Source organism: Poromitra crassiceps (assembly GCF_964638095.1).
Source record: "Poromitra crassiceps genome assembly, chromosome: 7".
Taxonomy (NCBI): Eukaryota; Metazoa; Chordata; class Actinopteri; order Beryciformes; family Melamphaidae; genus Poromitra; species Poromitra crassiceps.
This window is the reverse complement of record NC_139628.1, coordinates 41,268,749-41,287,932: the sequence shown is the minus strand read 5'-3', so window position 1 is coordinate 41,287,932 and position 19,184 is coordinate 41,268,749. Positions and strand designations below refer to the sequence as shown.

Genomic DNA, 19,184 nt, shown 5'->3' with positions numbered 1-19,184 from the left:
ATAATAAAAAAAATAATAAAAAATCTCTGAAATATTAAAAAAAATCTCTGAAATATTAGGGGAGGTCCGGACCTCCCCGTCCTCATAGCTAGCTACGGCCCTGAGCACCTCCTCTGGTCGGCCAGGGCACCTGTTCGGGACGTAAGGGAACCGATGGGATTAGCGTGATCGTCCCACTTGCTGCGTCCTACGGTGAAGCTCCCCGCTGTCAGGTGAAAAGAAGCGGCGGACAACTGTGCATGCGTCGGAGGAAGCATGGTGCTAGTCTATGGCTCTCCCCAGATCGGCAGAGGGGAGCGGCGACCGGGGCAGCAGGGGGAAATTGGGCAAGTACAATTGGCGAGAAAAGGTGTGTGTGGGTGCTGGGGGGAGGGGGGGGACGGTTTCAGAAGATTTTTTTTTTTGCCAGGAGAGCAAACAAAGAGCAAAACATTTTTTTATTACAAAGAACAGACAATTTATTTATTTACAAAACGTAAAACATTTCCACTTTTCAAAACTTTCCAGAATAATTTCATTTCATTTGGATAATAAATAAAAAAGACGTAAAAATAGTTCCTGTGTGTGTGTGTGTGTGTGTGTGTGTGTGTGTGTGTGTGTGTATGTGTGTGTGCGTGTGTGCGTGTGCGCGCACGCACACGCGCGTGTGTGTGTGTGTGTGTTGTCTGGCCGCTCTGATCTCCACAGTCCTTAACTTATATAACTTAACTCAAATCAGCTCTCAGTTACTGTCAAAGTAATGAATGCCTGCTAAACTGTTTACAGTCTAAGGATATGTGTGAGATCATGTGCAAAATAAATCAGCATTGTTTTTCTCTGAAGTTCTCCTTTAACACAAGAAAGAAATAAAAACATCCTTTCTCTCAATCTCCTCTCCCAGGTAAGACTATCTGATGCCAGACATTTTCAGGTTATGCCCTGCTGCCCCCTTGTGGTTTGGGCAGGGACTTTTGGAGCATTTTGGAGTGGAACTCATAGGTGGAACTTCTGTAGGGTCAGGGCATGCCTGCCTGCAGAGGGTGTGTTTTGGGTGTCTGCCTCCGCCTAGGCTCAATTTGTTTTGGGTCCACCCACTGTTTTCCCTACATTCTGTCCCCCTACTCTCTGTCCTCTACTGCTTGCCTCTCGGGTGTCCCCCCAGCAAAGATTTATTACATCACTGATGACATCACAATTGCTCAAGTGACATCACACAAGTGACTTCACAATTGCGACTGACACCGCCATCACAGACACCTCCAGACACCACTTAGCCAATTTTAACTAAAAGATGATGCTTGGTACACGACTTTCACTTCCCAGGCCTACACAATATAGCCCAAAGACATTATGTAGATTCAGCTAGCCTAATTAATGCGTATTTAACTGCAAGCCTAATAGACATTATTTTGTTTGGCTTGTTGTTGTTTGTTAGTAGCCTACCTTATTTATAAAATAACAACAGCCACCAAGCTTTCCAGAGTCAGTCTTACCATACTGTAATTACAATTTCCAGCCAAATGCACTTAAAGCCACCGACAAACCAACGTATTATTTCAACCCTTATTTATCCTGCTTACGACTAGCACCTGAAGGCGGCATGATGAGAACCCCAGCAGCGGTGTAGTGAGCGAGCAGGAGAGAGAGAGAGAGAGAGAGAGAGAGAGAGAGAGAGAGGGGGTAGCGAGAGGAGGGAGAGAGAGAGAGAGAGATAGGAGGGAGAGATAGAGAGAGAGGAAGGAGAGGGAGAGAGAGAGAGAGAGAGAGAGAGGAGGAAGAGGGAGAGAGAGAGAGAGGAGGAGGCAGACCGAGGAGAAGAATGAAGAATATCCGCGGTATTTAGCCGACACAAACGGTGAGAGCGTTTCGTCTTCCCTCGCATCATTCGGGGCCGACTGGCAGGCAGCGGAGGGCGGCAGCGAGGCGGGCCGGGGACAGCATGGAGGAGAGGAGCCCGTTTCTTTGTGGAGTGGTGGAAGGTAAGACTGGCCGGCGGTGTAGGCTACTGTATATAGGTCAAACGATGCTCTATTGAAACACTGGAGAGGTCAGGATGTTTTCCAATAGAGTAGGCTACATATCCATCACGTTTTCTCACCTACTAGTAGGGTCATCTGTGGCACTTCCGTGACCGTGGAGAGCGAAGGTCCGTTTCTCAATGGATTTGTCATCTAGGAGGGTTAATAAACAAATTTAGCCGGGGTGTATTTTTAAAAAAGGCGGGGAAAATATTTGAGAGACCAAAATCCAAAATGTCTGCCGTGGAAATGAACTTTTTAATGGTTTGACCTACAATGATGCACAATACATGGTTTCAGAGCTTATTCTGGTCAAGGAATACATATTTGGTGTTTATATAATGATTTGGCTTATTTTTTTACCTTCAAATCCAAGATGGCTGCCAATTTTGAGCTCTAAAAGGCAGTTTTTTCAAAATCGTCATAGAGCCTTCATATTAGGCTTGAATGACAGGTCTTCTCATGATGAGTTGAATAATATACAGTATAAGTACACAGAAGTAATCTCTGAGGTCAATAAAGTCAATGTTTGTGTGTAAACAACAGTTGCTGATTTGCTGTTTCCCATTAAATAGGGTAGGCTACTGAGAATATGGTGTCCAGTTCATCCCATCACATTTTCATAATGAACCAAAAACAATTTTGCACTATAGCCTAACATAAAATAATATTCTGTATGCAAAGCTAGCAAGGTTAGTTGCTTGAGCTGAATTTAAAGGTCAACTCAAAACAAACAATGAAATTAACTTTGAAATTAAAACTGAATCCTAGGCTACTAACTTTCATCAGCACACAGTAAAGGAAACTTGTCTTTGAACTCAGCTGACTGTCTAGTCCTAATCCCTGTTGTGCAATGTCCCTTTTCAGTGAAGTTTTAGTTTTTGTTAAGAGTATGGACTTTTAATCTTGACCTTGTTGGTAGGCAACGGCCCTTTTTCAGTCAAGCATTTTCAGATTAGCTCAGTCAGTCTGTGAAGCAGTCAGTGTCAGCACTTGCGCGAGCTCGCTTTTTCTCTAAGTAACTAATGTTAACATTACACACTTTAATACACTTTGTTTGAGGATATAAAAGGAGGTACGGTGGTGTAGTGGTAAGCACTATCGCCTCACAGCTCGAAGGTCGTGGGTTCGATTCCCACCTGGGACGATGTGAAAGCTGAAGGAATGCGTGCCCGTCCGCATGTCCTCGAGTGCCCACCGCCCGGGTGGGGTCGTCAAAAGGGCCTTTCTGTGTGGAGTTTGCATGTTCTCCCCGTGCCTCCCGGGGGTTTCCTTCATATAGGAACCCCCTTCACCAAAAACATGCAATATCCTGGTTGCTAATGTGGTTCCTCCTCTGGTCGTTAAGGGCGCCTGTTCAGAGGGAGGGGAACTGGTTGGAATAGCGTGAACCTCCCACGTGCTATGTCCTACTGGTGAAGCTTCCCCTGTCAGGTGAAAAGAAGCGGCTGGCTAACTGCCCATGTCTCGGAGGAAGCATGGAGCCAGTTTCGGCTCTCCCCAGATCGGCAGAGGGTGGAGTAGCAACCAGGATAAAGAAATTACGTTAGCACTAATGGGGGATAAAAATGGGATAAAAAAATCGGGGGGGGGGAATATATAATAAAATAAAAACTTTGTTTGAGGATATCAACGTTATTCACTAGTCTAAAGATAGTTCTACCATCAAGAACATATAAAACAAAAGCAAAAACAATTTTTATTTGCAGAAGTCATCATTGATATTTGGTGTTAGCTAACGTTAGGTAACGTTATTATTTTTAGCTAAAGTTAATGTTATCTGTCTCCACACTTCTGTCAACTGACATATATGCATTTGCTTTTGAAAATAAACAGCGTATAACAGCAATATAATATAACAGTAATATAATAGCGAGTTGCTTTCCCTCCCAATGAAAGACAAAGCACACAATGTCCTATGCATGTGTCCTAAAATGTGACAAGCCTTGCAAGCCCACCGATACAATAAATCAAGGCAAATGGGACAGCTTACAATTAAAAGCCCAAGACTGGTCAGGACTTGATAAATTTGATGATGTTTACACCACCACCTCCTGGGAAGATGGGCCAACCAATCGGTACATGCATTCGTCATGTTATATTTCTATTTAATCTTCAGTTATGCTTAAGCAAGCCAGGCTGTTTATTTTCAAAAGCAAATGCATATGTCAGTTGACAGAAGTGTGGAGACAGATAACATTAACTTTAGCTAAAAATAATAACGTTACCTAACGTTAGCTAACACCAAATATCAATGATGACTTCTGCAAATAAAAATTGTTTTTGCTTTTGTTTTATATGTTCTTGATGGTAGAACTATCTTTAGACTAGTGAATAACGTTGATATCCTCAAACAAAGTGTCTTAAAGTGTGTAATGTTAACATTAGTTAGAGAAAAAGCGAGCTCGCGCAAGTGCTGACACTGACTGCTTCACAGACTGACTGAGCTAATCTGAAAATGCTTGACTGAAAAAGGGCCGTTGCCTACCAACAAGGTCACGATTAAAAGTCCATACTCTTAACAAAAACTAAAACTTCACTGAAAAGGGACATTGCACAACAGGGATTAGGACTAGTGTTACGAACGCGGGAGATTGCTAGATGGTATGATAGTTAGAAATATTACACAATTGGCTCGCAATCTCTTAGCGGACGTGTATTTTAGTGTGATCAGAAATGATATCAAGCTATGTAGTCATACAGCTAATTCCCTCAACAAGAATACGCAAGCAAGGAAGAAGAAAGAAGCAAGAAATAGGCATTTGGTTTCCTTATATTATTAATGAAAGTTGGCGGCCTACCAGATGGTCCAAAACAACGCGTGTGGATGGCCTCCCGTCGGACCTCAATCTGGGCCAGCACCGGCGTTGTGTCACTCCGGACACGGCCAGCCCGCTCGACCTGGAACTGTTCAGTGTGAGGAGGTGGTTGAATGGAGAAGGTCCTCCTTCGGGTCTCCGTCGGTCTTCTGCACAACGCTCCCTGAAGTCCTCAGAACTCTCCAATGACTACGGCAGTCGGCTCCGAGTAACTGGCTGGGCGAAGTGAAGCGCCCACTCCCATCTAACGGAGCTCTCCTGCTCAAAAGTCAGGTTGGTACCTGGAAGTCCAGTACTTAGCCTGGCTCTCCCCTTTCACCTCACCTCACAGGTGTTCTGCAGCTTCTGCTGGTCTCACTGCTAGGCCACCTGTAGCATCTGCTTGTGCTTGGCTAGACGCCATCTTTATTGTCTCTGTAATGCACAGCACCTGTGCCACTCTCCAGGGCATGACATCATCTTCTTAAAGTCCCAAGGAGAGTTAAAGGGACAAATACATAATCCTCAATACATTCCATACAGCCGCCACTCATAATATATATGAAACCAAATGCCTTCACCAATAGGAAAGTAAAGAAAGTGAAGAGGAAGTAAAAGAAAGGGGACGTACGTAACACTAGACAGTCAGCTGAGTTCAAAGACAAGTTTCCTTTACTGTGTGCTGATGAAATTTAGTAGCCTAGGATTCAGTTTTAATTTCAAAGTTAATTTCATTGTTTGTTTTGAGTTGACCTTTAAATTCAGCTCAAGCAACTAACCTTGCTAGCTTTGCATACAGAATATTATTTTATGTTAGGCTATAGTGCAAAATTGTTTTTGGTTCATTATGAAAATGTGATGGGATGAACTGGACACCATATTCTCAGTGGCCTACCCTATTTAATGGGAAACCGCAAATCAGCAACTGTTGTTTACACACAAACATTGATTTATTGACCTCAGAGATTACTTCTGTGTACTTATACTGTATATTATTCAACTCATCATGAGAAGACCTGTCATTCAAGCCTAATATGAAGGCTCTATGACGATTTTGAAAAAACTGCCTCAAAATTGGCAGCCATCTTGGATTTGAAGGTCAAAAATAGGTCAAATCATTATATAAACACCAAATATGTATTCCTTGACCAGAATAAGCTCTGAAACCATGTATTGTGCATCATTGTAGGTCAAAGCATTAAAAAGTTCATTTCCACAGCAGCCATTTTGGATTTTGGTCTCTCAAATATTTTCCCCGCCTTTTTTAAAAATACACCCCGGCTAAATTTGTTTATTAACCCTCCTAGATGACAAATCCATTGAGAAACGGACCTTCGCTCTCCGCGGTCACGGAAGTGCCCCAGATGACCCTACTATACTGTAAGCAGAGGGGAATACTGTGTGTGTGTGTGTGTGTGTGTGTGCGTGCGTGCGTGCGTGCGTGTGTGTGTGTGAAGAACCATAGGTGTGAACACGCTGGTGGGGGGTGTAATAATAATAATAATAATGATGATGATAATAATAATAATAATTTAAGTGGAGACCAAAGACCAGACAGTGGAAAGCTTTCAGCTAGAGCTGGTACGATTAGGCTAGTAGTCGATTAATCGATTAGTAGTCATAATTTGGACAGAGTAGCCTAATCGGCATCGATTTATTTAATCGTCATTTGGATGCATTTTTAAGGGAAAATATACACAAATTCTCTCGTTACAGCTTCTTAAATGTGAATAAAAGTGATTGACAGTTTTCACCATTTTGTGACATTTTATAGACCAAACGACTAATCGATTAGTTGAGAAAATAATCGACAGATTAATCAATAATAGGGCTGTCACTTTTTCCCAAAATAAAGTGATAGAGAATAAAATCTATTCTTTCCGCTAAATGTATATGTAAATGTATATCACAGCTTATCTAATACCAAATGAATTGAAACCAATGAGTCCAGGAAGATTTACCATAAAAGTATATTTAATAGCTTACATTCTCTGCAATACATGTATATTGACAGAGGGCATGAATCTCAATGTACACATTCTGATATGTCATACAGAGTCAATTATTCAGCCGCGATGTCACAATTTGACATACGCTTTATACTGTAAAAAGAAGAGGAGGAGGAAAAGGCAGAGAGGAGGGGGTGATGACTTGATTTGGAGCCTACAGGGCTGCCTGTCTGACTGAGAGACTGTTATCAATTGTTATTGGACACGATGCACTGCCCAAGGTCTCAGCAAAGAGGAGAAGTCCTCTCCATTCTATATGTGTGAAATGTCATGCGTCAGAGCAAAGGGAAGAATAATTATGTGTATGCAAATATAGCTTATTGATTAGGAAATGGCAATGGAACTTATATTTTTCTCCAACAATCCACCCAATTGTTATGTTCATCAACTATAACAATAATTACAAAATTTAAGTTCACTATTCAATATAATGCTTGTATCTGTACTTAATTGTGGGCCAGGGCTGGGCAGGGTTTTGAAAACATAGGAAACATTAAACACTTGAAAGAACACAGAATTTTTGATCAATATGCAGTCCAGCGCAGTCTCAGCTCATATCACAGCATCTCCATTATCTATTGGAAAGAGAAAACAGATTTTAGTGATATAATGACAAAATTACATCACCACTGCTGCTATAATATATAGGAGTGGGCCTTAATGTTAACTCTATATGGTTCAATGCAAACAGTCTAATTAATAATGCATTGAACTTAATATTCAGTGTGTTCCAAATCACACTTAAATCTTTTCCACTATTGTAAAAGAAGCTTCTTACATACAGTATGTATATATATATCATCTTTCCAGCTTCACTTTATTCAAACCTTCCTGTAAAAGGAATCATGTCTTTAAGTAAAATATTTTCAAAGTATTCACAACAGGAACAATATTTTCTCATCATTCATGTGATGACTCTAGTTCATTCATTTATTTGTTTGTTCCTGGTGCTGTTGTTGTAATTGTTGTTATTAAAAACTATTTAATAGCCCAACTCCATGCAGTGGTTTAATTTCTTTTTAGAACTATTTTATTCTATTTCTAGTTTTAATATTGGTTTGTTTGGAATAGGAACTGAAACTTTCTAAAATGCAAAACATTCATAACATTGATTAATCATATTCATTAAAACATAATCACAGTATCATATAACTGATTATTCTTAAAATGATACTTTAAAACACTTAATTTGATTTAATATTGAAAATAGAAAGAATTTTCTTTACTCTAGTGAGCACAGTTAAACGTACTCTCTAGTAGTTTACTAAACTAGGGAGCACAGTACTCAAAGTACAGATTTGTGCTGGTGTTGAAGGTTTCTTGTGACGTACAACCTGTAACTATAAACATTAGATTTCACAATGTGCCTGTATTTTAGACAAAATAACTTCATTACAAGTTATTAGTACAACAAGTACGTACATACGGCAGATAATGTTTTGAGATACTCTGTGAGTACATATTCAATTGTTTACTTTATAATTTGTTTGCAATGAACCTCATAAACAAGATGGCTCCTTGAGTCTGCCTTTCAAGTTTACAGATTTCGTGGACTTGTCTTGAGTGGGCTGGATGAATTCCCAAAAAAAACTGCTTTAAGAGCTAGCTTATTGGGGTGGGTCAGTCCCCAGACTGAGGCAAAACAACAATACTCTAAACGCAAACTCAAGTGTAATCTCGTCCTCAGAGGCCATTGGCTTATCTATAGATACTTTTGAAAACATCTCACCGTACTTAAGTGTAAATTTTGCTTATGTGTATATCAAACCAAAAGTTAAATGTTGGTATGCCCACTTACCGTAATTTTATTTCTCATCCACCCAATTGGTGGTTGATAAATGTGCATTTTTCTGTTTAAGAAAATACTTCAGATTCAGATTATCGTACACAGGAAACTCTTATCCATCACCACACATTCTATTATGATTTATTTTCAAAATAATAATCAACAGTCTATTTACTCTAATTGATTTTCAAATTTGCTTACTGCACTTTAAATAATGCAGAGCTTACTTCACTCTATTGATTCATAACAAACAAAACATTCATAACTTTGGTCTCTCAGGGTGTGTTAACACAATCAGCCTGGAGGTGTCGCCATAGTCTAGCTTGGCATCGTCTTCCAAATTGTTTTCGCTAGGCTAATGTTTTGGCTAATGTTTAACCTTGTTGGAAGACTGACTGTTCCAAGGGAACATAAACAAATTATTTCAGCCTGCTATGTTCCAAAACATTTTTTCTTTTCTTTTTTTTCTTACACATGTTGATCTGATCACAGCATCTGTGTGCTCAAAGGTTTGGGGATTGAACCTGGGGCTTATTACGACATTGAATTGCATAATGACCACTTTCCCTGCAGTTGTAGCATTTCCGGTTGCCTTTATAACGGGGGCGTTTTCGAGGCACATGCATGGTGTACTGATATGGGGAACTTCCTGAATTGTCTATGCGTACTGGCATGTGGTCAGCTGATATAGAATGCTGAACCATCTGATGTGGCAAATGATTTGGGTCTGTTTGTATGTTCACAGGTATCTGCTTGGCCATATTTAAAACACTTTGTTCGGTACCTGTGTCAAATTTTACGGGCTCATCTCCATACTGTCTGATAACCATCTCAAGCTGTCTAATTGTCTCTCTGGCTCCTTCACACTCCGGCCTTCTACAAGGCCCTTCAGCGTCCATTCTCAGAGAGCAGACAGTGTCTTATCTTATTTGCTTTAATTACACAGGTGCAGAGCCGTTGTTTTGATCAATTGTTGCGTGTCTCTCTCTCTCGTAATCACTCCCTTTGGCAAAAAGCAAAGCACTGATTCCTCTATTTACTGTGAATGTCGCATTCATTTAATGTCTCATTGATTCACATTCAACTCTTTATATTTCAGTCTTGCATTATCTATGCACTACGGGTGTTAAGCTTAATTGCTTACTTCATTGAGAGAGAGAGAGAGAGAGAGCTAGTGTTTTTGTTTATCACTTACTTGTGATCTTGAGGTGTCCGTGTGTGTGTAAAGTAATTTACAACACCTTACCTTTTAGTCGATGTGGGGTGGTGACAGAGGGACGGTTGTTCTCCTGTTGACCAGTTCCGTCCGTGTGTGGGGTATCTGGAATTTACAAATTTGGTGACAGATCAATTTGTTCGATGGACAATTGATTCTGTATTATGGGATTGGCTAAAATACACTTTTTGCAAACTTCCTGTTCAACTCCTTTAAAATAGGCTTCTTAAGAAATTGTTTTGTTTTACAATGAAACAGCTGCTTATTTTTGTTTGTTTGTTTGTTACATGCTTGTTACACATTGTAGGTATTTCAAAAACATATCAACCATATTGGTTAGACAACTATGATTGCTTCCCAGTCTCGCTCGGTGCTCAATATCTCTGGCCGATCCTAGCCAGCGCGCCATGGGGCAACACACACCCCTCGAGTGAGTGGTATGTTATGGGGAGATCTTTTGGTTTTATTTAGTATGTCGTGTGGTTCTTAAAGACCGTATCAAGCATATGCCTAGAATCACCGCAGTTTCCCACTGGACTATAATAGTCGCTGCTAATGCAGCCTTATGGCCTTTTTAGGCAATATGTGATAACGCTTCTCAGGCTCTCTTGCTGTGCAGCTTAACACTGGACCATCCTGGTCACTGCAAAATACAGCCGGTCAAGAGAGTTTGTAATGGTCCTGAGGTCATCTGTATTATTTACATTGACGCGTCCCCCCTTTGTCTCAAGAAGCCCACAAAATACTAACTTAGGTTAATATACATATTTACAGTTATATACAATGTCATTTTGACACACCCACAACATGCAAACATTTCAGATTCTTTTAGATATCAGACGACAGCTTCAGTAATGAATTATGAAATTAATTCAGACTTACCCGCTCTCGTAGATATCCTGTTCGTGACACGCCAATTGATAGAGAATAAAATCTATTCTTTCCGCTAAATGTATATGTAAATGTATATCACAGCTTATCTAATACCAAATGAATTGAAACCAATGAGTCCAGGAAGATTTACCATAAAAGTATATTTAATAGCTTACATTCTCTGCAATACATGTATATTGACAGAGGGCATGAATCTCAATGTACACATTCTGATATGTCATACAGAGTCAATTATTCAGCCGCGATGTCACAATTTGACATACGCTTTATACTGTAAAAAGAAGAGGAGGAGGAAAAGGCAGAGAGGAGGGGGTGATGACTTGATTTGGAGCCTACAGGGCTGCCTGTCTGACTGAGAGACTGTTATCAATTGTTATTGGACACGATGCACTGCCCAAGGTCTCAGCAAAGAGGAGAAGTCCTCTCCATTCTATATGTGTGAAATGTCATGCGTCAGAGCAAAGGGAAGAATAATTATGTGTATGCAAATATAGCTTATTGATTAGGAAATGGCAATGGAACTTATATTTTTCTCCAACAATCCACCCAATTGTTATGTTCATCAACTATAACAATAATTACAAAATTTAAGTTCACTATTCAATATAATGCTTGTATCTGTACTTAATTGTGGGCCAGGGCTGGGCAGGGTTTTGAAAACATAGGAAACATTAAACACTTGAAAGAACACAGAATTTTTGATCAATATGCAGTCCAGCGCAGTCTCAGCTCATATCACAGCATCTCCATTATCTATTGGAAAGAGAAAACAGATTTTAGTGATATAATGACAAAATTACATCACCACTGCTGCTATAATATATAGGAGTGGGCCTTAATGTTAACTCTATATGGTTCAATGCAAACAGTCTAATTAATAATGCATTGAACTTAATATTCAGTGTGTTCCAAATCACACTTAAATCTTTTCCACTATTGTAAAAGAAGCTTCTTACATACAGTATGTATATATATATCATCTTTCCAGCTTCACTTTATTCAAACCTTCCTGTAAAAGGAATCATGTCTTTAAGTAAAATATTTTCAAAGTATTCACAACAGGAACAATATTTTCTCATCATTCATGTGATGACTCTAGTTCATTCATTTATTTGTTTGTTCCTGGTGCTGTTGTTGTAATTGTTGTTATTAAAAACTATTTAATAGCCCAACTCCATGCAGTGGTTTAATTTCTTTTTAGAACTATTTTATTCTATTTCTAGTTTTAATATTGGTTTGTTTGGAATAGGAACTGAAACTTTCTAAAATGCAAAACATTCATAACATTGATTAATCATATTCATTAAAACATAATCACAGTATCATATAACTGATTATTCTTAAAATGATACTTTAAAACACTTAATTTGATTTAATATTGAAAATAGAAAGAATTTTCTTTACTCTAGTGAGCACAGTTAAACGTACTCTCTAGTAGTTTACTAAACTAGGGAGCACAGTACTCAAAGTACAGATTTGTGCTGGTGTTGAAGGTTTCTTGTGACGTACAACCTGTAACTATAAACATTAGATTTCACAATGTGCCTGTATTTTAGACAAAATAACTTCATTACAAGTTATTAGTACAACAAGTACGTACATACGGCAGATAATGTTTTGAGATACTCTGTGAGTACATATTCAATTGTTTACTTTATAATTTGTTTGCAATGAACCTCATAAACAAGATGGCTCCTTGAGTCTGCCTTTCAAGTTTACAGATTTCGTGGACTTGTCTTGAGTGGGCTGGATGAATTCCCCCAAAAAACTGCTTTAAGAGCTAGCTTATTGGGGTGGGTCAGTCCCCAGACTGAGGCAAAACAACAATACTCTAAACGCAAACTCAAGTGTAATCTCGTCCTCAGAGGCCATTGGCTTATCTATAGATACTTTTGAAAACATCTCACCGTACTTAAGTGTAAATTTTGCTTATGTGTATATCAAACCAAAAGTTAAATGTTGGTATGCCCACTTACCGTAATTTTATTTCTCATCCACCCAATTGGTGGTTGATACATGTGCATTTTTCTGTTTAAGAAAATACTTCAGATTCAGATTATCGTACACAGGAAACTCTTATCCATCACCACACATTCTATTATGATTTATTTTCAAAATAATAATCAACAGTCTATTTACTCTAATTGATTTTCAAATTTGCTTACTGCACTTTAAATAATGCAGAGCTTACTTCACTCTATTGATTCATAACAAACAAAACATTCATAACTTTGGTCTCTCAGGGTGTGTTAACACAATCAGCCTGGAGGTGTCGCCATAGTCTAGCTTGGCATCGTCTTCCAAATTGTTTTCGCTAGGCTAATGTTTTGGCTAATGTTTAACCTTGTTGGAAGACTGACTGTTCCAAGGGAACATAAACAAATTATTTCAGCCTGCTATGTTCCAAAACATTTTTTCTTTTCTTTTTTTTCTTACACATGTTGATCTGATCACAGCATCTGTGTGCTCAAAGGTTTGGGGATTGAACCTGGGGCTTATTACGACATTGAATTGCATAATGACCACTTTCCCTGCAGTTGTAGCATTTCCGGTTGCCTTTATAACGGGGGCGTTTTCGAGGCACATGCATGGTGTACTGATATGGGGAACTTCCTGAATTGTCTATGCGTACTGGCATGTGGTCAGCTGATATAGAATGCTGAACCATCTGATGTGGCAAATGATTTGGGTCTGTTTGTATGTTAACAGGTATCTGCTTGGCCATATTTAAAACACTTTGTTCGGTACCTGTGTCAAATTTTACGGGCTCATCTCCATACTGTCTGATAACCATCTCAAGCTGTCTAATTGTCTCTCTGGCTCCTTCACACTCCGGCCTTCTACAAGGCCCTTCAGCGTCCATTCTCAGAGAGCAGACAGTGTCTTATCTTATTTGCTTTAATTACACAGGTGCAGAGCCGTTGTTTTGATCAATTGTTGCGTGTCTCTCTCTCTCGTAATCACTCCCTTTGGCAAAAAGCAAAGCACTGATTCCTCTATTTACTGTGAATGTCGCATTCATTTAATGTCTCATTGATTCACATTCAACTCTTTATATTTCAGTCTTGCATTATCTATGCACTACGGGTGTTAAGCTTAATTGCTTACTTCATTGAGAGAGAGAGAGAGAGCTAGTGTTTTTGTTTATCACTTACTTGTGATCTTGAGGTGTCCGTGTGTGTGTAAAGTAATTTACAACACCTTACCTTTTAGTCGATGTGGGGTGGTGACAGAGGGACGGTTGTTCTCCTGTTGACCAGTTCCGTCCGTGTGTGGGGTATCTGGAATTTACAAATTTGGTGACAGATCAATTTGTTCGATGGACAATTGATTCTGTATTATGGGATTGGCTAAAATACACTTTTTGCAAACTTCCCGTTCAACTCCTTTAAAATAGGCTTCTTAAGAAATTGTTTTGTTTTACAATGAAACAGCTGCTTATTTTTGTTTGTTTGTTTGTTACATGCTTGTTACACATTGTAGGTATTTCAAAAACATATCAACCATATTGGTTAGACAACTATGATTGCTTCCCAGTCTCGCTCGGTGCTCAATATCTCTGGCCGATCCTAGCCAGCGCGCCATGGGGCAACACACACCCCTCGAGTGAGTGGTATGTTATGGGGAGATCTTTTGGTTTTATTTAGTATGTCGTGTGGTTCTTAAAGACCGTATCAAGCATATGCCTAGAATCACCGCAGTTTCCCACTGGACTATAATAGTCGCTGCTAATGCAGCCTTATGGCCTTTTTAGGCAATATGTGATAACGCTTCTCAGGCTCTCTTGCTGTGCAGCTTAACACTGGACCATCCTGGTCACTGCAAAATACAGCCGGTCAAGAGAGTTTGTAATGGTCCTGAGGTCATCTGTATTATTTACATTGACGCGTCCCCCCTTTGTCTCAAGAAGCCCACAAAATACTAACTTAGGTTAATATACATATTTACAGTTATATACAATGTCATTTTGACACACCCACAACATGCAAACATTTCAGATTCTTTTAGATATCAGACGACAGCTTCAGTAATGAATTATGAAATTAATTCAGACTTACCCGCTCTCGTAGATATCCTGTTCGTGACACGCCAATTGATAGAGAATAAAATCTATTCTTTCCGCTAAATGTATATGTAAATGTATATCACAGCTTATCTAATACCAAATGAATTGAAACCAATGAGTCCAGGAAGATTTACCATAAAAGTATATTTAATAGCTTACATTCTCTGCAATACATGTATATTGACAGAGGGCATGAATCTCAATGTACACATTCTGATATGTCATACAGAGTCAATTATTCAGCCGCGATGTCACAATTTGACATACGCTTTATACTGTAAAAAGAAGAGGAGGAGGAAAAGGCAGAGAGGAGGGGGTGATGACTTGATTTGGAGCCTACAGGGCTGCCTGTCTGACTGAGAGACTGTTATCAATTGTTATTGGACACGATGCACTGCCCAAGGTCTCAGCAAAGAGGAGAAGTCCTCTCCATTCTATATGTGTGAAATGTCATGCGTCAGAGCAAAGGGAAGAATAATTATGTGTATGCAAATATAGCTTATTGATTAGGAAATGGCAATGGAACTTATATTTTTCTCCAACATAAAGTTAGAACAAACTTTAATTGCCCGCAAAATGTTCGAATATATTCGAAGTTTTTTGGTTAATTATTATTATTATTATTATTATTATTATTATTATTATTATTATTATTATTATTATTATTATTATTATTATTATTTTTTTTTTGCAGGCCAGGCAACCGGGCATCGGCCCGACGTGCCCGATTATGCAGTCCGCACCTGCCGGTTACATCGTATAAATATATATAATATAATATAAAATATTAAAAGAATATAAAAAAAAATCCTCAGCTGTCATGGTCCAGTCAGTCAGCTCCTCTCCGCTGCTGTGTTAGCTTGGACGCTCACAGTCACAACACTGCCTCACAAACTTGGCTGCATCCAACTCGAGACAACTTTTCAGACCCTGGAGACAATCTTTCTCAGAAGAGACTAACGCGACAAATCTGGAGACTTTTTCTGACATGGGATTAACATTACCAGCAAGCAGCAGTTGGTTAATTTTGGTTAATAAAAAAACAAAACAAACAAACAAACAAAAAAAAACGAACACGACAAATCTGGAGACTTTTTCTGACATGGGATTAACATTACCAGCAAGCAGCAGTTGGTTAATTTTGGTTAATAAAAAAACAAAACACACAAAACAAACAAAAAAAAACGAACAGGTCAATTATACATTCGAACATGCCCTCCTCCCCCACATTCAAAGTTAAATTTGAATTTCGAATAAAAAGTGACAGCCCTAATCAATAATGAAAATAATCGTCAGTTGCAGCCCTATGATGACGAGGAAGACAGGCATGTAATAATGATGATTATGGTGATGGTGATTAGGGCTGCAACTAACAAATATTTTCATTAGCGATTAATCTGTTTATTATTCTTTAGGCTAATCGATTAGTCCACTAATCGAATCGTTGCAGCTCTAATGATGATGATGCTGATGGTGATGGTGGTGGTGGTGGTGGTACTACTCACTGTAATGGTTTTGTTGATGAAGACTGTGAAGACGGTGTTGATGATGATAATATGAAAGACGAAGATGAGTGGGGCACACACACACACACACACACACACACACACACACACCTCACAGATCTCTTCAAACGTGTGTCTCCTGATCAGGTGGTGGCAGTGTTTAATTGGGTCTGACCTTGTGGGGAACACTGCAGGGCACACACGCACACACACATGCACAACAGACACACGCACACACACATGCACAGCAGACACACACACACACACACACACATTACATATACATTACATTACGTCATTTGGCAGACGCTTTTATCCAAAGCGACTTACAATAACACATTTTTTGTCAGCAATAGAACAATCAACTATGGAGCACAGTCTGTGACAACTACAACTTCTGAAGGAACAGTGGTACAAGTTTAGGTTAGTGGTACAAGGTTGGTTAGGTTTTTTTTTTTTTTTAATATAAGGAAAGAGAGAGACAAAGTTAGATCAAGGAGGGCCCAGATGGAGCCTGAAAAGGTGTGTCTTTAGTCTTTTCCGAAAGATCGGCAGTGATTCAGCAGTCCTGACCGAAGGTGGAAGCTCGTTCCACCATTGAGGTGCCAGGGACGAGAAGAGTCGAGATCGGGATGAGCGACTTTTGAGCCCCCGTAGCGAAGGAGGGGCGAGGCGACCTGCACTGGTGGAGGAGCGAAGGGAGCGGTGAGAGGTTTGGAACCTGACCATGGATTGCAGGTACCGGGGAGCTGACTGGTGTACTGCCCTGTAGGCCAGTACCAGTGTCTTGAATTTGATGCGGGCCAAGATGGGAAGCCAGTGGAGCTCCTGGAAGAGGACACACACAGCACACACAGCACACACGCACACACGCACACACACACACACACACACACACAAACACACACGCACACACACATGCACACACACACACACACAGGTGCACAGGTCATACACATTTATAGTAACCTGCGTTGTGTTGACTAGAGTTGAACTCGTCACGATACTAGATACACGATACTAACTTCGATACCGATATCCAGGAAAATATCGATACTCGATACTCGTCATTCCGGGGGTAAATGACATCAAGAGGCATACAAATAAACGAAGACAGATGGACGGACAGGCGCACATTTCTCCATAATCTAGGCCTGATAAAACTCATTAAAAACTTTGGATTTACACAGCAGATTACCCCTACTCTAGTCATCAGCCTATCAGAACACTTTGAGCTTGATGAAGCAACAGATACTGTAGATACCCACCAATGAATGATGGGAGGTAAAAAAAAAGCATAGTAGTATGTTCGATTTTTCTGGTGCAAATAAGTATTGTATCCGTTAGATTAGAGTTCGCAGTTTCAGCCCGAGCCCGATGCGACCCAGGTGGGGATTCAATCCAACGCTTTCTTCCAAAGCACACATGCTAAACCAACCACAACACCATGAGAGCTAGCTCCCTTGGCGATGCTGGTTAACAGGCCTTTATACTGGGGAGTGATTTTAACCAGCAACTCGCTACCACTCGGGACTCACGAGGACTCTGATTCACTCAGTTACACAGAGGCAAACACATTCCCCAGGGGCAGATAGGAGAAAGCTGTCTGGACCATGACTGGATCCCATATACTTTCCTCTAACTATGACCCACTTACACACACGCGCGCACACACGCACACACACACACACACACACACACACACACACACACACACACACACACACACACACACACACACACACACACACACACACACACACACTTGCATCCCTTCACACGTACACTTGCCCCCTTATACACTCAAACACATCCATCCATCTATGGATGCTCGTTGCACACAATGTACCCCACACATGCACACACGCGAGTTTGCACGCACACACGCACACACACACACACACACACACACACACACACACACACACACACACACACTCCGCAGATGTATTTAAGCAGGGAGAGGGACACTGGAAATGCTCCCATTTCTATAAATAGCCGATGGCGAGTGTATGTGGAGATGAAGCGTGGCTCTGTGGAACAGGACTAGGATGGATGTGACCAAGTAGAATGAACAACATGTCTTTGTAGGAGCTTGGATCATCGCTGGGCCCATAATGGAGCTGCTACGTTAGCTGCTGGTATCCAATATCTCATAACTATCCAGCTTGTGATTGAATGCCGTAGCAACATTTGGTATCGGGCATCGATCTTGACGGATCATTATGTTGAAATGAAGCTTAAACTGCTGGATTCCTCCCACTGCACCTCGGCTTTACTAACAGCCTGTATAGGCATCACATTGAACTGTCATTGAGAATGATCTGATGTCATTTAGATAAGTAGGGATCCTCTACAGTAGTTGGCACTTTTGTGGCGATGACATCACGTCTTTCTGAATATGAGAGGAGAAATGTGCCGCCAGAGAGGTTGAAGATGTATCCAGTCAAAGTCACATTTTCACAGTAATTCGACTTTCGGCTGCTTCTGTTGATCAAATGTTGCTCAATAAAGAACATATTTGATTTGTTGAACTTGAAAATGATGTTCTCAAGCGGTACCGGTTCTCACAGGTACCGTAGAAGAATACCAGCATGTACTCACACTGTAGGCTATGTGGCCTTGTAGAACTAGTAGATGCTGTTGGAGATGCTTTGACAATGTGGCTATAATGTTGTTCTGTATATCTGGGGTCATGGCATGATTGATTTGCTTGATCAGTTAATGTTTGTCCACTGAAAAGAATACATGAATTTCTCATATTCCTCATATTTCCCTCTTCCTCTACAGGTTTCTATGGGAGGCCATGGTCTATGGATCAGAGGAAGGTTCTCTTCCAATGGTGAGTGAGTCACTGCAAACTGTAATCAACCTGGCCTGAGTACCGTATGCGTCTAATGAACTGGAGAGAAA

At 40.2% G+C, this 19,184-nt stretch overlaps 1 protein-coding gene across 1 annotated transcript in view; it reads left to right on the top strand.

The window, feature by feature from the left end:
• Positions 1-1,918: 1,918 nt before the first annotated feature.
• The window catches only part of LOC310779958 (protein O-GlcNAcase), a gene marked incomplete at both ends in the record, with an annotated part of 36,482 nt that continues 19,216 nt past the window's right edge, over positions 1,919-19,184 (top strand). The window contains 2 exons of the mRNA XM_083640488.1: positions 1,919-1,958; positions 19,062-19,113. Coding sequence (XP_083496614.1) covers positions 1,919-1,958; positions 19,062-19,113 — 92 coding nt within the window. The remainder of the gene's footprint in view (positions 1,959-19,061; positions 19,114-19,184) is intronic.